The following is an 18,427-nucleotide window of genomic DNA, read 5'->3' as shown; positions in this document are numbered from 1 at the left end:
GCACAGGTGGTTAAAGCAAACTGACAGGTAGTAATTAAGTCACCTGTGGTCAAGCATGGATATACTTAAAACCTGGACTGTTAGGGTGCCCTGAGGACTGTGTTTGGGAACCACTGAGACAAACTGTCTTAGGCCCTTGTATCATACTTGCTTACGCTTCTAAAACGGCTGTGAGCCAACCAAAAATCGGATGTTGCACCAGTACCCCCGGAAAAGCAGGCACCCCCACCCCATCGACACCCTTGCAGCTCCCACACAAACACCTGCACACGCTGAATCATATCACCATGGCCCCACCCCTTGCTTCACAATGTCGGTAATTTCGGCATTGTGTAGCGGTGGCAGGCCAAAATGACGCAATCAAATGGTCACGCCCCTCGCTCCGCTTCTAATGCCGGGTAGTAGCCCTAGCATCACCCCCTATGCTGACCTGGCTACCCCCTCCCGAAGGCAAGCATGCTTTGTATATCACTAGTTCTCAAAGCAGAAGCTGCAGCTAGACTGAGTGGTGCAAACCATTGAGTATTCACTATGGATTGTTATTCTACCATCTATGGAAAAAACCACCGACAGCCATCCCTAGAACACAGAGTTAAGCTGGCCACACATCTAAAGATTATCTGTCCAACCAGCCAACTAGTTGATTGGTTGGAATGAAAATCTGGTAAGGTATACAATCAGCAATTTGCTCCCAAACTCTGGAAAATGGACCAAAACTGTTGTTTGAATGTTGTTCCTATATGTTGTTTCTGGCATATAGGAGCAAATTGCTGATCATCATTTATTCCCATACGTTACCAGATTTTCATTCCAACCAATCAACATTTTGGCTGGTTGGATGTAAGTTGGTCTAGTGTGTGGCCAGCTATACACTACAAGACAAGTCTGATGTGAACTTGCCAGTTACATGGTTAGTGCAAGAATGGTTGAGCTGCAGTACTTAATATTTTTCTTACTCCTGCTTCCAAAGGCTTCCCAAAATGAATCTTTTACCAGAAAGATTGTATTTAAGTGTATAACATACTTTGCGTAAAAAAAAAAAAAAAAAACTTTTTTTTTTTTAGATATTCAAGGTCAAAGGTCACATCATGTGACTTGGAAAGGTAAGTCAATATTTAAATATAATTATTTTTTTTTTATGAAACTATGGTCAGTTAGCTTCAAAACAAGACCAACATGAAAGTTCTACCGCAATTAGAAGCAAAGTTATGATTCGTTTTAGTTGACCTTGCAAGCATAAATTTTTAATTTTTTGTCATGTTTGCAACTGTGTATCACTGAGGGCTCAAATTTGACATATGAAAGTTACCTGATGCAGTCTATCATCCTACCAAATTTCATGAAAATCTGAGATGACCCAAATATATATATATTGGTGGGTTAATTCTCTTCACTAAATTGGCCCAAAACAAGTGAAACATTAGCTCCATTGGGCAAGGAACTTACGTGAATGAATATACACTGCTATGGTTGTAAAGCTCTGCGTAACAGGTTTGTTATATAAAAAAGGATTTGATTAATAAAATGGTTAGCATTGTCAAACATTCAACTTTACAACACTGTTCCATATACATTGGTTGGTAACTACAGATCATATTTTACAATGTGGTAAATTGATGGGAGTCCCCTGCACTCGTTATGTCATTTGGTTTATAGAAGTACCCAACTACCATACACACCCCTGACTACAGCATCCACTATGTTCTATCATAGCTAATTTACTTTCTGCTTACACAGGGGTTCTAAACTACAAAGTCATCTATTATTGGTACTTCAGTACAATTGATCAAGAATGAGCGAAAAAAAAAAAAAAAAAAAATTGATATTGCAGACTATAAAGTTGTGCTGTAAGATTTTTTTTTTTTTAATACAAATGAACACAAACATGCTAAAAGTATTATACGGTCGTTTTTACAATGGACAATCATGTAATTTATGGTTGTTTGAAATAATTACTTAAAAGTTGTCAAAACGTGTATTATTTTATAGCTGTTGAATTAAGATTGAAAAGTTTGAGTAAAAAGATAGCGCTTCTGACACTCCAACTAATAATAAAAGTGTCACTTTAAAAATACTCAGTGATTGTAAAAATACAATGTTACTACTTTTAGTTCAGAGTCAGTTTTTTTCCTTTATGTTCATGAAGATAATATTCTTGTGCATATATTGTCAAATTCAGATCTATTATACACTACAAGCTTTAAGATTCTGCATAAAGGATTGTACTCGACTACTGGAGATTGATCACTTGACTGTGTATATAATATATACATCAAGCCATTGAAAGGGAGTAAGCTACCCCATTGCTGAACAATATACACTGTTTCTGAAGTGGCTCATCAGGGCCAACTGAAAATCCAGCATGGACTAATATCACTGTTCAGTTGAAGGACATTGCCTTGTGAAGCTTTAGAGTATTTTCTTGCTAATAGAGCTCATATTCTTAAACGTCTAACCTTTTTTTCCGTACAACTGGAGTAATGGCTTTGTATGTGGGCAGAGTAGCACAACAAACTAATCAAGTAGTGACTATATGGACTATTTTCTAAAGTTCTATCACAAGTGACTGGTTTTCCACAGATAGCATAATTCTCTAAGAAGCAATTTACACACATACATACACATTAATATGTATGTATGTATGTGTATATATATATATATATATATATATACACATACATATACATACACACACACCTTCCATGGAAGCCTGGCACTCTGGATAATTAGGACAACGCAGGGGTGCCTTCCTAAACAGTCTCCAAACGTCTTTTTCCATGAGCAAGGCGGCACTCCCAATTGATGGTACAAAAACGTGTAATAAATTATTTCAGTGACACATTATAATGTGTCACTGAAATAATTTAATACACGTTTTTGTACCATCATCATTGGGAGTGCCGCCTTGTTCTTGAAAACGGACGTTTGGAGAGATATATATATATATATATATATATATATATATATATACATACACACATACTTTATAGGTATTTCTACGTTACTGATGCTCCGTGACAGTGTATTTTATGTAGTAATGCACTTTTAAGAAATATTTTATGAAAATTAACAATTTAAGATAAACCAACAGGTTATCAATGTATAATTTATGAAGTCATTACCAGCACTATGTTTTGTGGTGGGTAACACTGCTGTTTATTAAATGTGTAAATGAAAATCTGCCTTGCGCAGTCTTCCGACGGTGGAATAACCGGTGTGTGTGTCATGGTATGGTATAGGCATCATTTAGACACTTTAGTCACATAGCATACTATTTACTAGGCTGGGGTGTTAAATATTAATATTAAGCTGAATTATCTATAGAACTCGGTAGATGCACCAATCGCTCAGCTCTTAAAGTCAAGCTGCTTGCTAGTAGCCTGCACAAAGTCACTTCCTCAGCCAAGCCATTTTGTGTCACGTGAAAAGCTTGTTCTCAGCAGCAAACAGGTAGACCACATTCAATAAATGGAGATGCCAATATTGAATGTTTGTTGTATAATGTACAAGAGTCTCTGAAATTAACAAAAAGGTAGGTCAGATACAATAAAATGAGTTGCTAAGCTGCTTGGTAACAGGGCTAAAAGAACCCCAGCTTCAAACACTTTCAAATGTTTAAAAATGTAATTTGCAATAAGAACACAGCAATCTGACAGAAATAGTCAAAGCTGCCATTTGACACGCTGCTTGGCATGATTATCTTACTGCAGGGAAACCTTCATTATCCAGGCAACAGTATGACAAACAGAGGGAGTCTGATAGCTGCGCTCAATAAAAAAAAAAAAAGTACCATTGTTATTGAGCGTCACAAACACGCACACGGAGTCTTATTATGGCCCTTGTTGTCTTGCTATACTATTTAGCAGTATTTAAATGGGTGCAATTAGACTATTTGATTTACAATTTGTTAAGCATGTTATTTTAATTAAGACTTTTTTTTTCATAAATAAATTGTACTGAAAACATGCAAGTGGAGGTGACAATTTGTCAAATATAATCTAATATGAATTTGTTACTCTTTAAATTCAACTCAGATCAGTTACATCCATACACTAAATCAGACAGTAGGGTAGATGAGAGTTTAACGCATTAGTCCTGTGACGGTAGGATGGGAGGCATTGTCCGAGAGCAATAACTGCTGTAGCCTCCTTGTACCCCACTTAACCACTGACTTGAGCCCACTGTAATAACCTAAGCAATATGGTTTTTACTACGCAAGCAGCACATAAAATTTATACAAATATATAAAAATGTAAAATCAAAGAAAGCTACTAAAAATTAACTGTGTGAGGATAAAGTTTATTATTAACATTGGAATGTCCCATGTACACTGAACCTATAAAACAAATACTACAGATTGTGATACTTTGGAATCTGCCAAATATTTCTCTAGTGATGTAATTTGTTAGAATATATGTGGACAGTTAGGTAGAGAAAAAGATCTATAGCTTGCCTGAGACCCGGTCAAGAAGTTCTGCTAGTGTGGTGGAGATGGGCAAGTGAAGAGTGCGGAACTTGTGCCCTGCTCCATACATCGGATGCTGGATGATGTGACTTGTAGCATTTATTCTGCCTTTGTACAACTGTAAAATAAAGTTATTTGTGTTACCTCTCAATACATAAAGAAATACTATACACTTATTTCACTACTTATAAAGTAATGAACAAAATGTTTCATGGCAAATTAGCAGTGGGCAGGACACAAATTATCAATTCCCTTACTGTCACACTGCCCAAAACCACAGAATAAAAATATAAATATACACAGGCACACAACATAAAACCCACAGCAACAAAGCAATGCCAGTACATGAGGTTGTAAAATTCACAATACACATATCAAAAGGTATGTAGTTATAAATCCGACGCACAGGAAGCCGGGGAGGGGTGGCTGGGGGGAGAGACCGGGGAGAGTTAGCCTAAACCTAAGGCACCACCAGGGGGAGTTTAGGGTTAGGCAACCCCACCGGGAGAGTAAGGCACCCCTAAGGGAGGGTTAGGGTGGCGAGAAGGGTTGGGTTAGCAAACTTACCTGCCGCCATCTGGATTCTGCTCTTACGGGCCTCCGGCATTGGCATTTCAGGCCCCTGGGATTTCATACCCAACCCTTTCAAACACTGTGCTAATACTAATGGGATTTACAAAATTGTCTAAATAGGACAAGTGGAGCTTCTAGCTATCATTGATCTAGTACATTCTATATTGGATGCTATGGGCAACACCTCCACTTGTCCTCTTTAGTCCCAAACATACACTGAGAAAAAAAAAAAAATCACAAAAAAAAAAATCACAAAAAACGCATCGGTCTACTCATTTTAGACACAAATATTTTTTTGATGTGTTTTACTAACGGAGTGGTCAGGACATGCTAACACAGTGACCAAGCTTTCAGAAATGCCAGGCTGTCCACACCAAAATGAGCCTGAAAAGCAAACGCCTCATTAAATGTTATTTAAAACAGCCCCATAGGTATATGTAGCATTACCATTTTTCAGTGTGACTTGTTCCATGTCACAAGTTTGTCTTTACTTTGTCAATGGATGTGTTTAACAGATTTGCCTTACGGCTCCTATAACATCAGTTACATGCTGCTACTGACTACTCCTACTGAGGCTACTCTAACCAACTGTGTGAACTGCACACCAATGCATGACACACCATTTGTTGGAAAACTGTTGCTTCCATCAGCAGGATACTTCTGGAAAGGTTTCTCGTGGATGGTGTACATCTTTGCTTACTTTGATTAGAACTGCAGGTTAACATGAAGAGCATTGACTCATCTTTAACACTAGACTTAGTGGGAGGTGTGCTTTCTTCCCCTTCTCCACACACTGCCAAGGCTCAGCCCACTCTCTACATTGATGCTGCCAACTCTGCGCAGGTAGATAGATCTTTAAAAATAGGAGATATGGTAAGAACTTACCTTTGTTATCTCTATTTCTACGAAGTCCATAGGGTTACACAGGATACCTTGGGGTATAGGCGATGACGTCAGGCATCGGGCACCATAGAGTTAAGTTTTCAGCCTCCCAGGATGCACTAGGGTCCCGCTCCTATACCCCGCCCCCGAGCAAAGGCATCTCAGTTACGTACCAAGCCATAGGCCGGAGGAGGAGAAGGAAGAGAGAGAAAAAAGATCTGGACACACACAAGAATCACATTCTCACCAGAGGGAGACGGAAAAACCGGTGTCCAGAGTAAAGCCCATCTGCAGCACAGGTGCGACAGGGCGGGAGTCCTGTGGAACCCTATGGACTTCGTAGAAATAGAGATAACAAGGGTAAGTTCTTACCATATCTCATATTTTCTACATCAGGGTCCATAGGGTATCCACAGGATACCTTGGGGATGTCCAAAAGCAGTATCCTTTAAGGGTAGGGACGCTCCTGTGCTGAAAGGAGAATCCGCCGCCCGAGGGAAGCATCCTGAGGCAAAGGTGTCAAACACGTAATACCTCACAAAGGTATGGACCGAGGACCATGTGGCAGCCATGCAGATCTGGACTGCAGAGGCACCACGTTGAGCTGCCCACGAAGGACCCACAGACCTAGTGGAATGAGCCCTCACAGAGGAAGGAACCGGAAGGCCTTCATGAAGATAAGCTTCCGGAGATCCTGCCACCAACAGAAGGTCGTCCAAGTACGGTAACATGCGGACTCCCTGCAGCCGCCATCACCTTGGTGAATACACGTGGTGCTGTCGCCAGCCCAAAAGATAACGCCCGGTACTGAAAATGGTCGGGTTGTAAGCGCTTTGGCGAAACAAGCCCAGGGCGGCTCCTGCAACGGGGCCGTGACAGTAATTGGCCGCGCCAATAAATAACACTGCCGACATGGCCCCTCCGCGCTACCTTCCCCCTCCGCTATAGGTACCTTGCACGTAGTACACAAAAGCTGGAGAGGAAAGTCACTCTCAGACATGATGGTAGTATGTGACCCCTCTCACTGATACTCGTAGTATAGTGTGAGACCACCCTGCAATCACTGCACCGCAAGGGCTTTAGCAGAAGATCAGGGAAAGTGAAAAGGCTGACAGTAGAAAATGAAAGTACAGGCAGCAGCGCTAGCAGAAGTCACATACAATGCAAAGAAAATCAATTCCTGCACTAACAGCGCTGATAATCAACTACGCAGACACAGAGCCTGGTAGGACACAGCGCTGCATACTCCGACCTGAACCAAACGGAGGAGAGGTATGCCGGGGGACCCAGACCGCGATGCCACCGCTTCCAAGCTTCCAGCAGCGTTCACCATGTGCTTGTAAAGACGGCCATCGAGGAGCATAGAGGAGGCCGGCCTGGGGGAGGAGCGCTGCCACAGGGCCAGTCAGCACAGTGCAGAGAGGGCTGTGTGCAGCGGGGGAGGCGCCGGCTGTGCTACAGGGAAGGCGCGCTCCCCTGGCATGCAATTAACCCCTGGGACGCCGCAGCGCTACCGCTCAACCGCGGTCCGCTGTCCCAGGGGGGTAGTGTAAGCGCAGCTTAGGTACCTGGCTCCACGCTGCAGCCAGTCCTCAGGGAGCCCCCTGCCTGGGGACTCTGGACCATGTTTCAGCAGGGTCCCACCGCGGGACCCCGCTGCTTACCTGCTGCCCCCTTGGATCCGGCCATGGTCCCAAACATCTGGGGTCACCGCTAGCTGTGACCCCAGATGCTTACCAGCATACCCGGATCAGTACCGGCGTTCTGGTACCGGCAGGGGTGTAGGGAAGACAGCAAGGAAGTCAGCACTGACTGTCCATGCTGTACTTCCAGATGTGCAGCCACAGCTGCATTGAAGAAACTTCAGGGGCTATTCTTAGCCCCCCCTCTAACAGGTGCATCCGACTCCGGCCGGGCACCAAACGAAACTGAGATGCCTTGGCTCGGGGGCGGGGTATAGGAGGGGGACCCTAGTGCACCCTGGGAGGCTGAAAACTTAACTCTATGGTGCCCGATGCCTGACGTCATCACCTATACCCCAAAGTGTCCTGTGGATACCCTATGGACCCTGATGTAGAAATATCCCATCAAAATATCTTCCAGGAAACCTGCTCAGGAGACTAGCTCTCTTCTCAAAGGATTTGAGCTCAATTGTGGAGCTGAGCTCAATTGTGGAGCTGAGCTCCATGGGTCGTCTGCCAAGGGGCAGTGCACAGGCAGATTTAATAAAAATCCTGCATATTCCAAAGGAAAGGGGTGAAGCCCTGCTGCTCTCTACATGGTGGAAGATAATTGCAGTAGCCTGAATGCTACACCCTTATTCTCTTACTCATTCACAAAAAAACTTGCACTGAGCTACTGTGGGGACTTCTAGCACTGCCTTCATTCCCAGCAATAGGGAACAGGCAAAACCTCACAACACTGTAAGAAGCCACCAGGATCATACTGGATGAAAAGGGGGCAAAGACAGGACCTCAGTCCCAAATGGGAATCGGAGCAGAGGCATATTCCCTAGAGTCCCACTTCAATGGATCACAAGGTTGAGTTTTAAAAACTAATTTTTCATGACACATCTAATAGTAATTAAAATGGTTACAAATATATTTTAACAGGGACTGTTTTTCAACTCAATTGAAAAAGGAGACATATTATGTTGCTTACCTGTTAAGTCTCTCTTTTCCGTAAGAGGCACAGGGATGACACTGGGTATAGTCTGGAGAGGAGAGTCTGGACAACAAATAGTTAATTAAAATTAACCACAAGCCAAGGCTCCTCTCCTCTATTCTACCGACCCCCACACCAATGGACATCAGTGTACTTTGCAACCCCACGGCAGGAGCGAGGCAGAGGAGAAGGAAGCCCGACACACACACACACAACCATACAAACCATGGAAAGCACAGCCGGACAGCTCACCAAGGAAATATACCCCGGCAGACAGGTGCGTCAGGATGGGAGCCCTGTGCGCCCCTATGGAGTAGAAGAAAGACTTAACAGGTACACAACATAAGTCTCCTTTTCTTCTACCTCCACTAGGGGGTACAGAGATGACACTGGGACGTCCCTATTGGCGGGGACGCACCTGAGCTGCAGTGAGCACAGAACGCCCAAAGGCAGCGCCTGAGAACACAAAAGTATCAAAGGCGTAAAAACGTATGAAAGTATGAGCAGACGACCACGTGGCAGCTTTACAAAGATGTTCAGCAAAAGCACCGCAGTGCACTGCCCTGGAAGTCCCCTCTGACCGAGTGGAATGAGCTGTCACCAAGCAGGAAGATTCGCCAAGAAATAAGCCTGGTGAATGGTGAAGTGGAGCCAGCAGGCCAAGGTCTGTTTAGTAGCCGGCCAGCCCCTCTTGTGGACATCATATAAGACGAAAAGAGGATCCGACTCGCGAATATCTCTGGTCTTTTTGACAAAGCCGGAGAGCCCTTACCACATCCAAGGAAGCCTCTGGCTGAGAAGAATCTATAGTCTGGAAAGCAGGTACCACAATTTCCTGATTTATGTGGAAGTGGGATATCACCTTGGGAAGGTAGCCCTGGCGAGTCTGCAGCACAGCCCTGTTGGTATGGAAAATATGGAACGGGGAGTGACATGATAGGGCACCCAAATCTGACACCCTCAGGGCCAACGCAATGGTTAGAAGAAAAACAGATTTCCAGTTTTTTTCCACACTGAGCGCAGCCCTTGGAGGTTCCCTGGTTAGTCAAACGTGGTAACAAATGATCTTGTTACATTTAATCATCTAGAAATCAACATCCGGTTCAGGGAGACTTTAGTAGAAACTACCAGAGAGAAGATAATTGCTACTGTCCATGTTACTAGGGTGGACACAGTCTGTCTCTAAATGCTTTAGAAATGAACACTATGCCAGTAGCAATAATCGACTAGGAACAAACAAGAGCTGATACTCTACTAGGAGTGCCGCACAGGCTCGTAGAGGTGTCAGGAACCACCTGGCCTACACCTGGGAGCAGAACCAACGCTGCAACAAACCAGGAGCAGCACTCCACCTACCAGTAGGTTCTCTAATCCAACAAGTGCAGGACGCCGCCATTGGTACTGTACTGGACTTCCTTGACAACGTATGCATCCTGGTCCTGTAAGACTGCAGACCATAGGTCCAGCAAGGGGACGTGCAGAAGTAAGGGCCGCACGGTAAGGAGCCCCCTAAAGGGGTTCACCCACTCCCTGACCAGGATAGCACAGAGCCATCCATCCATCCCCAAGCCCACATTACGAAACCACCTAGGGAGCATTGTGCCTCACCCAATAAACAGGTTGGAATCGAATCACAGTGTTTGCCTCATCATTTACTTACCTCCACCACCCACTCACAGAACACCCGTACATTGTCCCACGCCCCTCCCCTCCCCAATACGCCCCCCACCCCACCACTCCCCCGCACATACACCCAGGAGCGCACGTGTACCTCGTTCTTCCTCCAGTTTTCCAGATGAGCCAGTGCAAATCAGCAGTCTGTAACGGCTCAAAGGGAGCCAATTGGAAAGCTCTGAAAACTAAAATACAGGTCTTAAGCAGCCACAAGAGACACGAACGGTGGTTGAACATGGAAAACTCCCTGGAAAAAAGATTGCAGGTCTGGGAGCAGTCACCCTGCGAAAAACTAGGAGTCGAAAGGCATCTGAATGAAGCTCCGATTCGCCTTAGTGGACATCCTGGCAGTTGAAAGTCTGCTTCCCATTTCTGGACTCCGGGGATGAAGAATGCTGACAGAGCTGGAAGATAACACTCTACCCAGATGACAATGCGACATCCCACATGCCTCGCGACTGCAACCCTGATGATTTATGTAGGCAACGGCAGTGGCGTTTTCGGGTACCTGGACCGGACAATGCTGGAGAAGCTGAGCCAGGCAGAGAGCTCTGAAGATTGCTCGGAGTTCCAGAATCCATCGACCGCCCATAGAAGTTTTGTTGTCAGGTTATTACTCCGCACCCACGAAGACTTGCGACGATGGTGAGGAGGACCCAGTGCTGAATCCCAAAGAGGGGCCCTTGTCTAAGTGCGACGCCTGGACCAGAGAGGAAGAGCCGAATTTCCCGGGAAAGGATGATTGCTTGCGTCGTGGGCTGCCGATGGAACCTGTTCCACTGGGACAGAAGCTCCATCTGAAGAGGCTGGGAGGGAACTTGGCATACTCCACCATGTCGAAGGTGAAGACAAGCGAACCCAGGATCTGCATACAAGAATATATGGACACTCAGCGATGACTTAAGAACTTGCGAATTTTGGCTTGTAGGTTCAAAAGCTTTTCTGGCGGGAGGAAGACCCGCTGAAACCTGGAATTCAGCAAGGCTCGAAGATGGTACATCTCCTGTGACTGAGTCGAGGAGGATTTCTTCCAAATGATGATCCCTCCGTGGGACTGGAGGAGATCTATCAAGAGACGAATGTGTTCCCTGAGAAACTCCGGAGACCGGGCGAGAATCAAAGTCGTCTAGATAAGGTAGAATCCTGATACAAAGGATTTTTATGAAGACCAGAGGGGACGTGGAAAGACCAAATGGCAAGGAACGAAATTGAACCGCTCACCCCGGACCACAATGCTGAGGAAGCTCTGGTTACTGAGCTGCATAGGAATATGCAAATAGGCAGCCTGGATATCCAAGGAGCCCCTGAAATCCCCCAGGGCCAGAATAATGGAACGTAGAGACTCCATGCAGAATTTGGGGACCCTCAAGAACCTGTTGAAGGTTTTCAGGATGAGGATTGTCCTTCTGCTTCTGAACCAAGAAGAGGATGGCATTAAAGCCATTGCCTCTGTGATACGGGGGAACTGGAACAAGTACTCTGGTGGCCAGCAGAGAGTGAATAGACTTCCTCAGTGCTTCTGCTTTTCTGTATCCATGAAAAGTATCGAAGGTCGCTCCCAAAAGGCTAAGGCGTAGCCCAGGGAGAGAACACCTCGCACCCAGGCGTCAAACATGGCCATCCAGGTGTCTGAGAACAGCAGAAGTCAGCCTCCCACACTGGAACCCCCCAGGGTTATGCCTATCCAGTCAAGCTCATCAGTAGGCTTGGTGGTAGGACAACAAGTAGACCAGAAGAGAGGAAGGCAATCTATGACGCCACCACCATGGTTACAATCTTATCCAAATAGGGAACCCAGAGAATGCCTCCTGAATACGGAAGAGCCTCTAGGTCCTGCATCTATGGCAGAAGGCTGTAAAGTACTCTGAGACGGTACAACTGGGGGCAGCTGGGCCCCTGTAGGGATACTAGTAGGGGGAGAGGGCCATGGGGTTGCCAGTCTATTAGCCAACTGCCATAATACCTGAGAGAGAGTCATTTCTGTTGGAAGACATGGGTGACTGACCCTCTTGCTGCGAATCACTAGACCGCTATCGTGGTCAGAAGTTTGAGGAGAAAGTACCGTGGGTAAAAATCCTGCAGTTTTGCAACACTTTTGCACCCCCATCCCTTGGTTCCTTGCCCTTGGAAGGTATGGTACCGCAAATCCAGGGCAGTCCCCACACACCAGCTAGGTAAACTACTGTGAGTAATAAAATATTGAATTATGGTATAAAATCCCTTTTGAGAATTCTATTCTTCGAGGACCATACGGTCCACAGGAATTACCTTGGGATATATAGTTGGAAAGCATCCACTGCACCAAACAGCAAAGCTTTGGAGCTCCCAGCATGCACTAGTCCTCCTCCCTATATACCCCGCCCTCAGCCACAGGCATTCAGTTCGTGACCAAGCCTCGCTGCAAGAGACAGAGTGGAGAAGGAAGAAAACACTCAACAAGTGAAGAGGGAATCTGTGATATAAAGTTTAAGAACAAGTCCATCTGAGGCCAGGTGCGTCAGAGTGGGTGCCCTGTGGACCTCGAAGAAAAAGAATTATCAAAATGTATGTTATACCATTATTCTAGATTTCTTCTTTGGGTTCCAAAGGGTCCACAGGAATTATCTTGGGACGTCCTAAGTGTGGAAGCATCCTGGGAGGCATACATATCAAAAGCATAGAACTTTATAAACGTACTCACGGAAGACCAAGTGGCTGCCTTGCAAAGCTGTTCAGCAGAGACACCCTGTCTTACAGCCCACGATGGCCAGACCGACCGAGTGGAATGTGCTGTCACCTTGTTAGGAATAGGGAGATCAGCCAGAGAGTAGACCTGAGAAATGGTCATATGAAGCCAGCGAGACAAGGTTTGTTTGCTGGCCAACCTCTTTTGTGAAAATCATATAACAAAAAGAGTGAATCATACTTCCTGATGGACTTGGTCCGATCCACATAGATCTGGAGGGCTCGAACCACATCAAGGGAAGCCTCACCTGTAGACAGATCTGAGTATTTAAAGGCCGTGACTATGTTTTCCTCATTAATGTGAAAACGGGAAAACCTTTGGAAGGTAGCCTGCCTTGGTAAGGAGGACCACTCTATTTTGGTGAAACACCAAATATGGATAGCGACATGACAAAGCTGCCAAGTCAGGCAGTCTGCGAGCTGAAGAGATAGCTAGGAGAAAAAGTGTCTTCGCCATGAGCCATCTCAAGTGCACCTTATCCAAGGGTTTAAAGGGATGCGTCTGCAGTGCCCCGAGAACCAAAGACAAATCCCACGGTGCCACCAGTTGGAGGAATAGAGGCTGCAGCCGCAGTACCCCCTAGATGAATGTTTTAACATCCGGCAGCGGAGCAATCTTGCGCTGGAACCAAACAGTCAAAGCTGAAACTTGGACTCTCAAGGTAGCCAGGCGAAGACCTAAGTCTAATCCAGCCTGGAGAAAACCAAGTACCCTGGATACCTTGAATATCTTAGGGTCATATCACCACAGAAAAAATGATAACCAAATCCTACGATAGACGCGAGCAGAAGCAGGCTTCCTTGCTCTAAGCATAGTCTGTATCACTTAAGGAGAAAACTCCTTGACCTTTAAGACGGAAGACTCAAGAGCCAAGCCGTCTAAGCCAGCCGAGGTAAATCCTGGTATAGGCAGGGACCCTGCATTAACAGGTACTGCCGCAGAGACAGTGGAAATGGACAGTATTTGTAGACTTATCAGATCTGCAAACCAATGCCTCTTGGGCCAGACAGGAACTATCAGTATCATCCTGCCGCCTTCCTGTTTGAAATTTCTAATGACCCTGGAGAGAAGGGAGAATTGAGGAAACTGGTATGCCACCCTGAAGTTTCAGCTCACTGCCAGAGCTTCCACGAAGGCTGCTGAAGGGTCCCTTGTCCTGGACCCGTACCTGGGGATCTTATTGTTGTGACATGATGCCATAAGGTCTACGTCTGGTCTGGTCTTCCACCACTGGATGAGGGGCCTATTCTCCGGCGTGTACGCCCTTGCGACTTGTGAAGTAAGCTTCCCAGTTGAGAACACCTGGGATAAATATTGCAGGAAGATGGCATTCTGCCCATAACAGAATTCTTAACACTTCTTCCATGGCCGCTGGACTTAGAGTGCCTCCTTGATGATTTATGTAGACCACTTGTCACATTGTCGGACTGAACCTGGACAGGTCTGCATTGTAGAAGGTTCTGTGCCAACATAAGTGCTTTGTGCACTGCCTGAAAGTTCTACTATGTTTATTGGTAGATGACTTTCTTGATCTGTCCACTTTCCCTGAAAAGTGTGACGACCAGTCACTGCTCCCCATCCTCGCAGACTTGCCTCCGTGGTGAGAAGTACCCATTCCGGGATCCATAACTGACTACCCTTGTTTAAATGAGTTATCTCCAGCCACCAGGCTAGGGAGAGGCGGATCTCCGGCAAGATGTGTATCATCTGGGTTTTTATCCGATGATACGGATCATCCCACTGGGACAGGATCCACAGCTGTAGGGACCTGGAGTGGAACTGGGCATAAGCCACCATGTTGAATGTGGCTACCATGGAGCCCAGCACCTACATCGCCGAGTGAACTGACACTGTTTGCATGCAAAGCAGTTTGTGCAACGAGCTTGTAGTGTTACAATCTTGTCCTCTGGAAGAAGAATCCTCTGTCCCAGAGAGTCCAGCCATGCCCCCAAAGTGCTTCCTCTGCTGAGCTGGAGAAAGTGACTACTACTTCCAAATGATTACCCAGCTGTGCTCTTGTAAGCAGGTAATGGTCATCCGTAGATGATATTGTAACATCTCCTGAGATTGTGCCAATATCAGGTCGTCATCTAGATATGGCAGTATCCTGACTCCTTGACGTCTGAGATGAGCAGTCATGACCGCCATTATCATGGTGAATAACCAAGGGGCTGTGGCCAGCCCAAAGGGTAGCACCTGAAACTGATAAGTGTTGCTGATCTACTGCCAACCTGAGAAAGGTTTGGTGAGATTTTGTAATCAGGACATGCAGATATGAATCTTGTATGTCCAGGGAGACCATAAAGTCCCCAGGCTCCATCGTCAACACAATTGACGGATGGGTTTACATACGGAATTTGGGCACTTAAATATGTTGAGGGAACTCAGATTCAATAAAGGGCGGTGTGAACATTGGGTTTTTGATTTAAAAACACAATTGAATAGTAACCCCTTCCCTGTTGAGTCACAGGGACAGGGACACCAACACCTGATTCCAGGAGGGCACCATTAGACTCCCGGTAGGCCGCGGCCCTGACCGGGTTTGTAGGAAGGGTTGTGCCCACAAAACTTTGTGGGGGATGCCTGAGGAACATGATGTCCCAGGCCTCAGCAGCAAGCCACTGCCCAGCCCTGCCGAAAAACCCAGTGGCACAAGGCGGATGCTGGTTTGTCGGCGGAGGTATAAGGAGTCGCAGTGCAGGCGTCCTTTATGGCGCCTAGCACCGCTAAATTCTGGAAAAAAAAATAAGCTTGAGACTGCCTAAGCAGTCCCACTGTAGAAAACAGGTGCACATGCCGCGCACCAAACGTAACAACTGAATGCCTGTGGCAGGGTATATAAGGGGGAGGACCAGTGCATGCTGGGAGCTCCAAAGCTTTGCAGTTTGGTGCATTGGATGCTATCAAACTATATATCCCCAGGTAATTCCTGTGGACCCCTAAGAAGAAAGGGGAAGTGCAATGAATGTGGCCCCACCACAATAAGTGGGGCCTTACAGAAAAGTGTTTATTAAACAGCTCTAGGCGATGTAAAAAAATAAATAAAGGTAGACAGGAAAAAAAAAAAACAGGTGAGAAAAACTGTACTCCTATATACAAATACATGCACACAGAAACATTCGATGCTTTAACAATGGGTAATTAATGCTCAACAATCCAAACCCCACTCGGCAGGAAGGAGCTTAGTGTATAACAGAGGAGGAGGTATACAGGAGCCCTTTACTGCTCTCTGGAGACTAACTGAAGAAGGCACACGTTAAAATATCAGCTTAGTGCCTCAGTGAGAGAGGGGAGAGCAAGAATAAGAATCCATATGGCCGGCTGCATTCACAGAGAACGCGCCAAGGGAGCGGGGAAGGAGCTAATGGGGAGAGCCTACCTCCCTTATGCTGAACGAGAAGCCCCCCATTGCCTGTGCCCTGGTAGTCTAGCGGAGGCGCAAGGTCTGGCCGACCGCTGGTGGTCTCTCACATCGGTGGTGACAGCCGCTGCAACGCGACTCACTGCAAGCAGGGAGCCACTGTTACCTGTGTGAGCACCGCCTGTGCTGCCCCCCAGTGTCGGGTCCCTGGTGTGTGCTGGGGACTGGCCGAAGACACTGACCCACTCACCAGCACAGGGGGTTTCCTATATAAATAAATACAAGGAAATTTAATAAATATAAAGAGTTGGTTAAAAATGTGTGGAGTGTAATCACGCATTTTTTTTTAATTATTTATTGGCTTCTGTTTTAACAAGCAGAAGAAGGAAGCTGTCTGTCTACTTCTGTGACTTCAGATAATCATTTGTTCTGCTGGTCTGAATGTGGGGCTTTAATCAAGTTCCCACAACCTGTGAATTATCAACTGAATGCTACGTTCCAGAATATGTTAACATGGTTACTGATGTGCCTGGAAATCTTGTGTTGCTGGAGTCATCTACTTTTTCTTAACCTTTTGACAAGTCTTATAAAGGCAAAATGCATGTCAAAGCTTTGGGGATAGGCAAATCCCTCTTCTAGTTACTGAACTGTCTAGTTAAATCCTTAAATATTGCTATGTGCAATCATGTTTTAGTAGACAAAACATATAAAGGTATAAATCAAACCTGGCTACAGAGCAGCTAACAGAGGTGAAGTACATTACAGAGCTCCTCAATATTACCGATACAGATGTGTCCTCATACACTATTTGCTGCAGTATTGCCAACAGCCCTTCTCTGCACACCAAATCCTGTGCAAATCTTCTTGTGCCAAACTTTTTCACTCGAATGTGCATCTTAGTTGCAATCAGATGCGATCACGACCCTGCACGACTTGTATATCTGTGTGCGACGGAGTCTGAAACAGTTTATATAGTGGACAGCGGCTGAGGGTTTCTTTCATGGCAAGTTTTGTTGTGCTTCATGTAGAGACTCAGTTATACAAGTGTTCCATATCAAATTAATCAGTACAGTTTTGTGAAGTGACTAAAATGCACATTCGATTGAAAAAGATACTACACCACTCAGCACAGATCACTTGCGCCAGGGGGTCTCGCATTGCATGGAGTATTGAGGCTAGGTATATGATGACACATGAATGGGAACACATACTAACATCAGTGTGTGCATGAGAAGTGCACATTTCCCTGCTACATAAGACCACTAAATGTCTGAGTAGCTATTGACTTGTTACAATTGTCTAGGATTACTAATATGTATAAAGAAAATTTGATACAAGACAACATATTGGAACAAGTGTGAAAGTCTCTAGAAAATTTTAATATAACAATCCCGATGCCTACAGGTAAGTACCCCTACCCTCACCCTCCCTCCCTGCTGCCCAACTTCAACACCCCCACAGCCTAAATAGCTGCAGCTTTGCCAATATAAGCCCAAGTAAGCACTACAACACAAACAAGCAGTCATTAGCAATATACCCCTATGACATGCTAAACAAAAAAGTTAATTTAATCAATTTGTACACTAGGGGATAAATTGTGTTTTTAGAAGTGGAGACTTTGGCCATACCAACCAGATTCTAGCCATTATCTTTTAGAAGCTGTTAGTTAAATGTTGCTCTGGGCAACATCGCCACTTCTAAAAACTAATTTCAGTAAATATTCCCCTAGTGCTGTAAACTTAGAACAACGTGCCTGACACTAAAAGAGGCATACAGACTTGCCGATGCCGGATCCTTTGGAAGGAGGGACGTGTCATGCCGCAGAATGCAGCATGGCATTATTAGCGACATCCCCCGTCGGCCCTGCAGTAGGGCCAATGGATGATGATGTTAGCGACCCGTGGGCGCGAGCATATCATGGGTACACGCTAGACGATGTACCCAATTATGTTGGTCTCATCCGCGGGATCAGACGTCTAGTGCAGCGGTCTCCAACTTTTAACTAGGTAGCTTGCAGTCTTCATTTTGGTAGCTCATCTAGCTGCAGTACTGCCCAGTCAACTTGGAAGAAGTGACCTCTGAC

At 45.5% G+C, this 18,427-nt stretch overlaps 1 protein-coding gene across 11 annotated transcripts in view; it reads right to left on the bottom strand.

Annotated features, from left to right (window-relative positions):
* Positions 1–18,427, bottom strand: part of BIRC6 (baculoviral IAP repeat containing 6) — a 403,615-nt gene that overhangs the window by 129,414 nt on the left and 255,774 nt on the right. For all 11 annotated transcript variants that reach the window (XM_088474413.1, XM_088474414.1, XM_088474417.1 and 8 more), the window contains one exon: positions 4,454–4,583. In XM_088474413.1, the coding sequence (XP_088330539.1) occupies positions 4,454–4,583 (130 nt within the window). The remainder of the gene's footprint in view (positions 1–4,453; positions 4,584–18,427) is intronic.

This window comes from Taudactylus pleione, unplaced genomic scaffold, assembly GCF_031769625.1.
Source record: "Taudactylus pleione unplaced genomic scaffold, aTauple2 ptg000154l, whole genome shotgun sequence".
NCBI classification, from domain to species: domain Eukaryota; kingdom Metazoa; phylum Chordata; class Amphibia; order Anura; family Myobatrachidae; genus Taudactylus; species Taudactylus pleione.
Note: the sequence above shows the minus strand (reverse complement) of the source record. Positions and strands in the feature narration are given on the sequence as shown.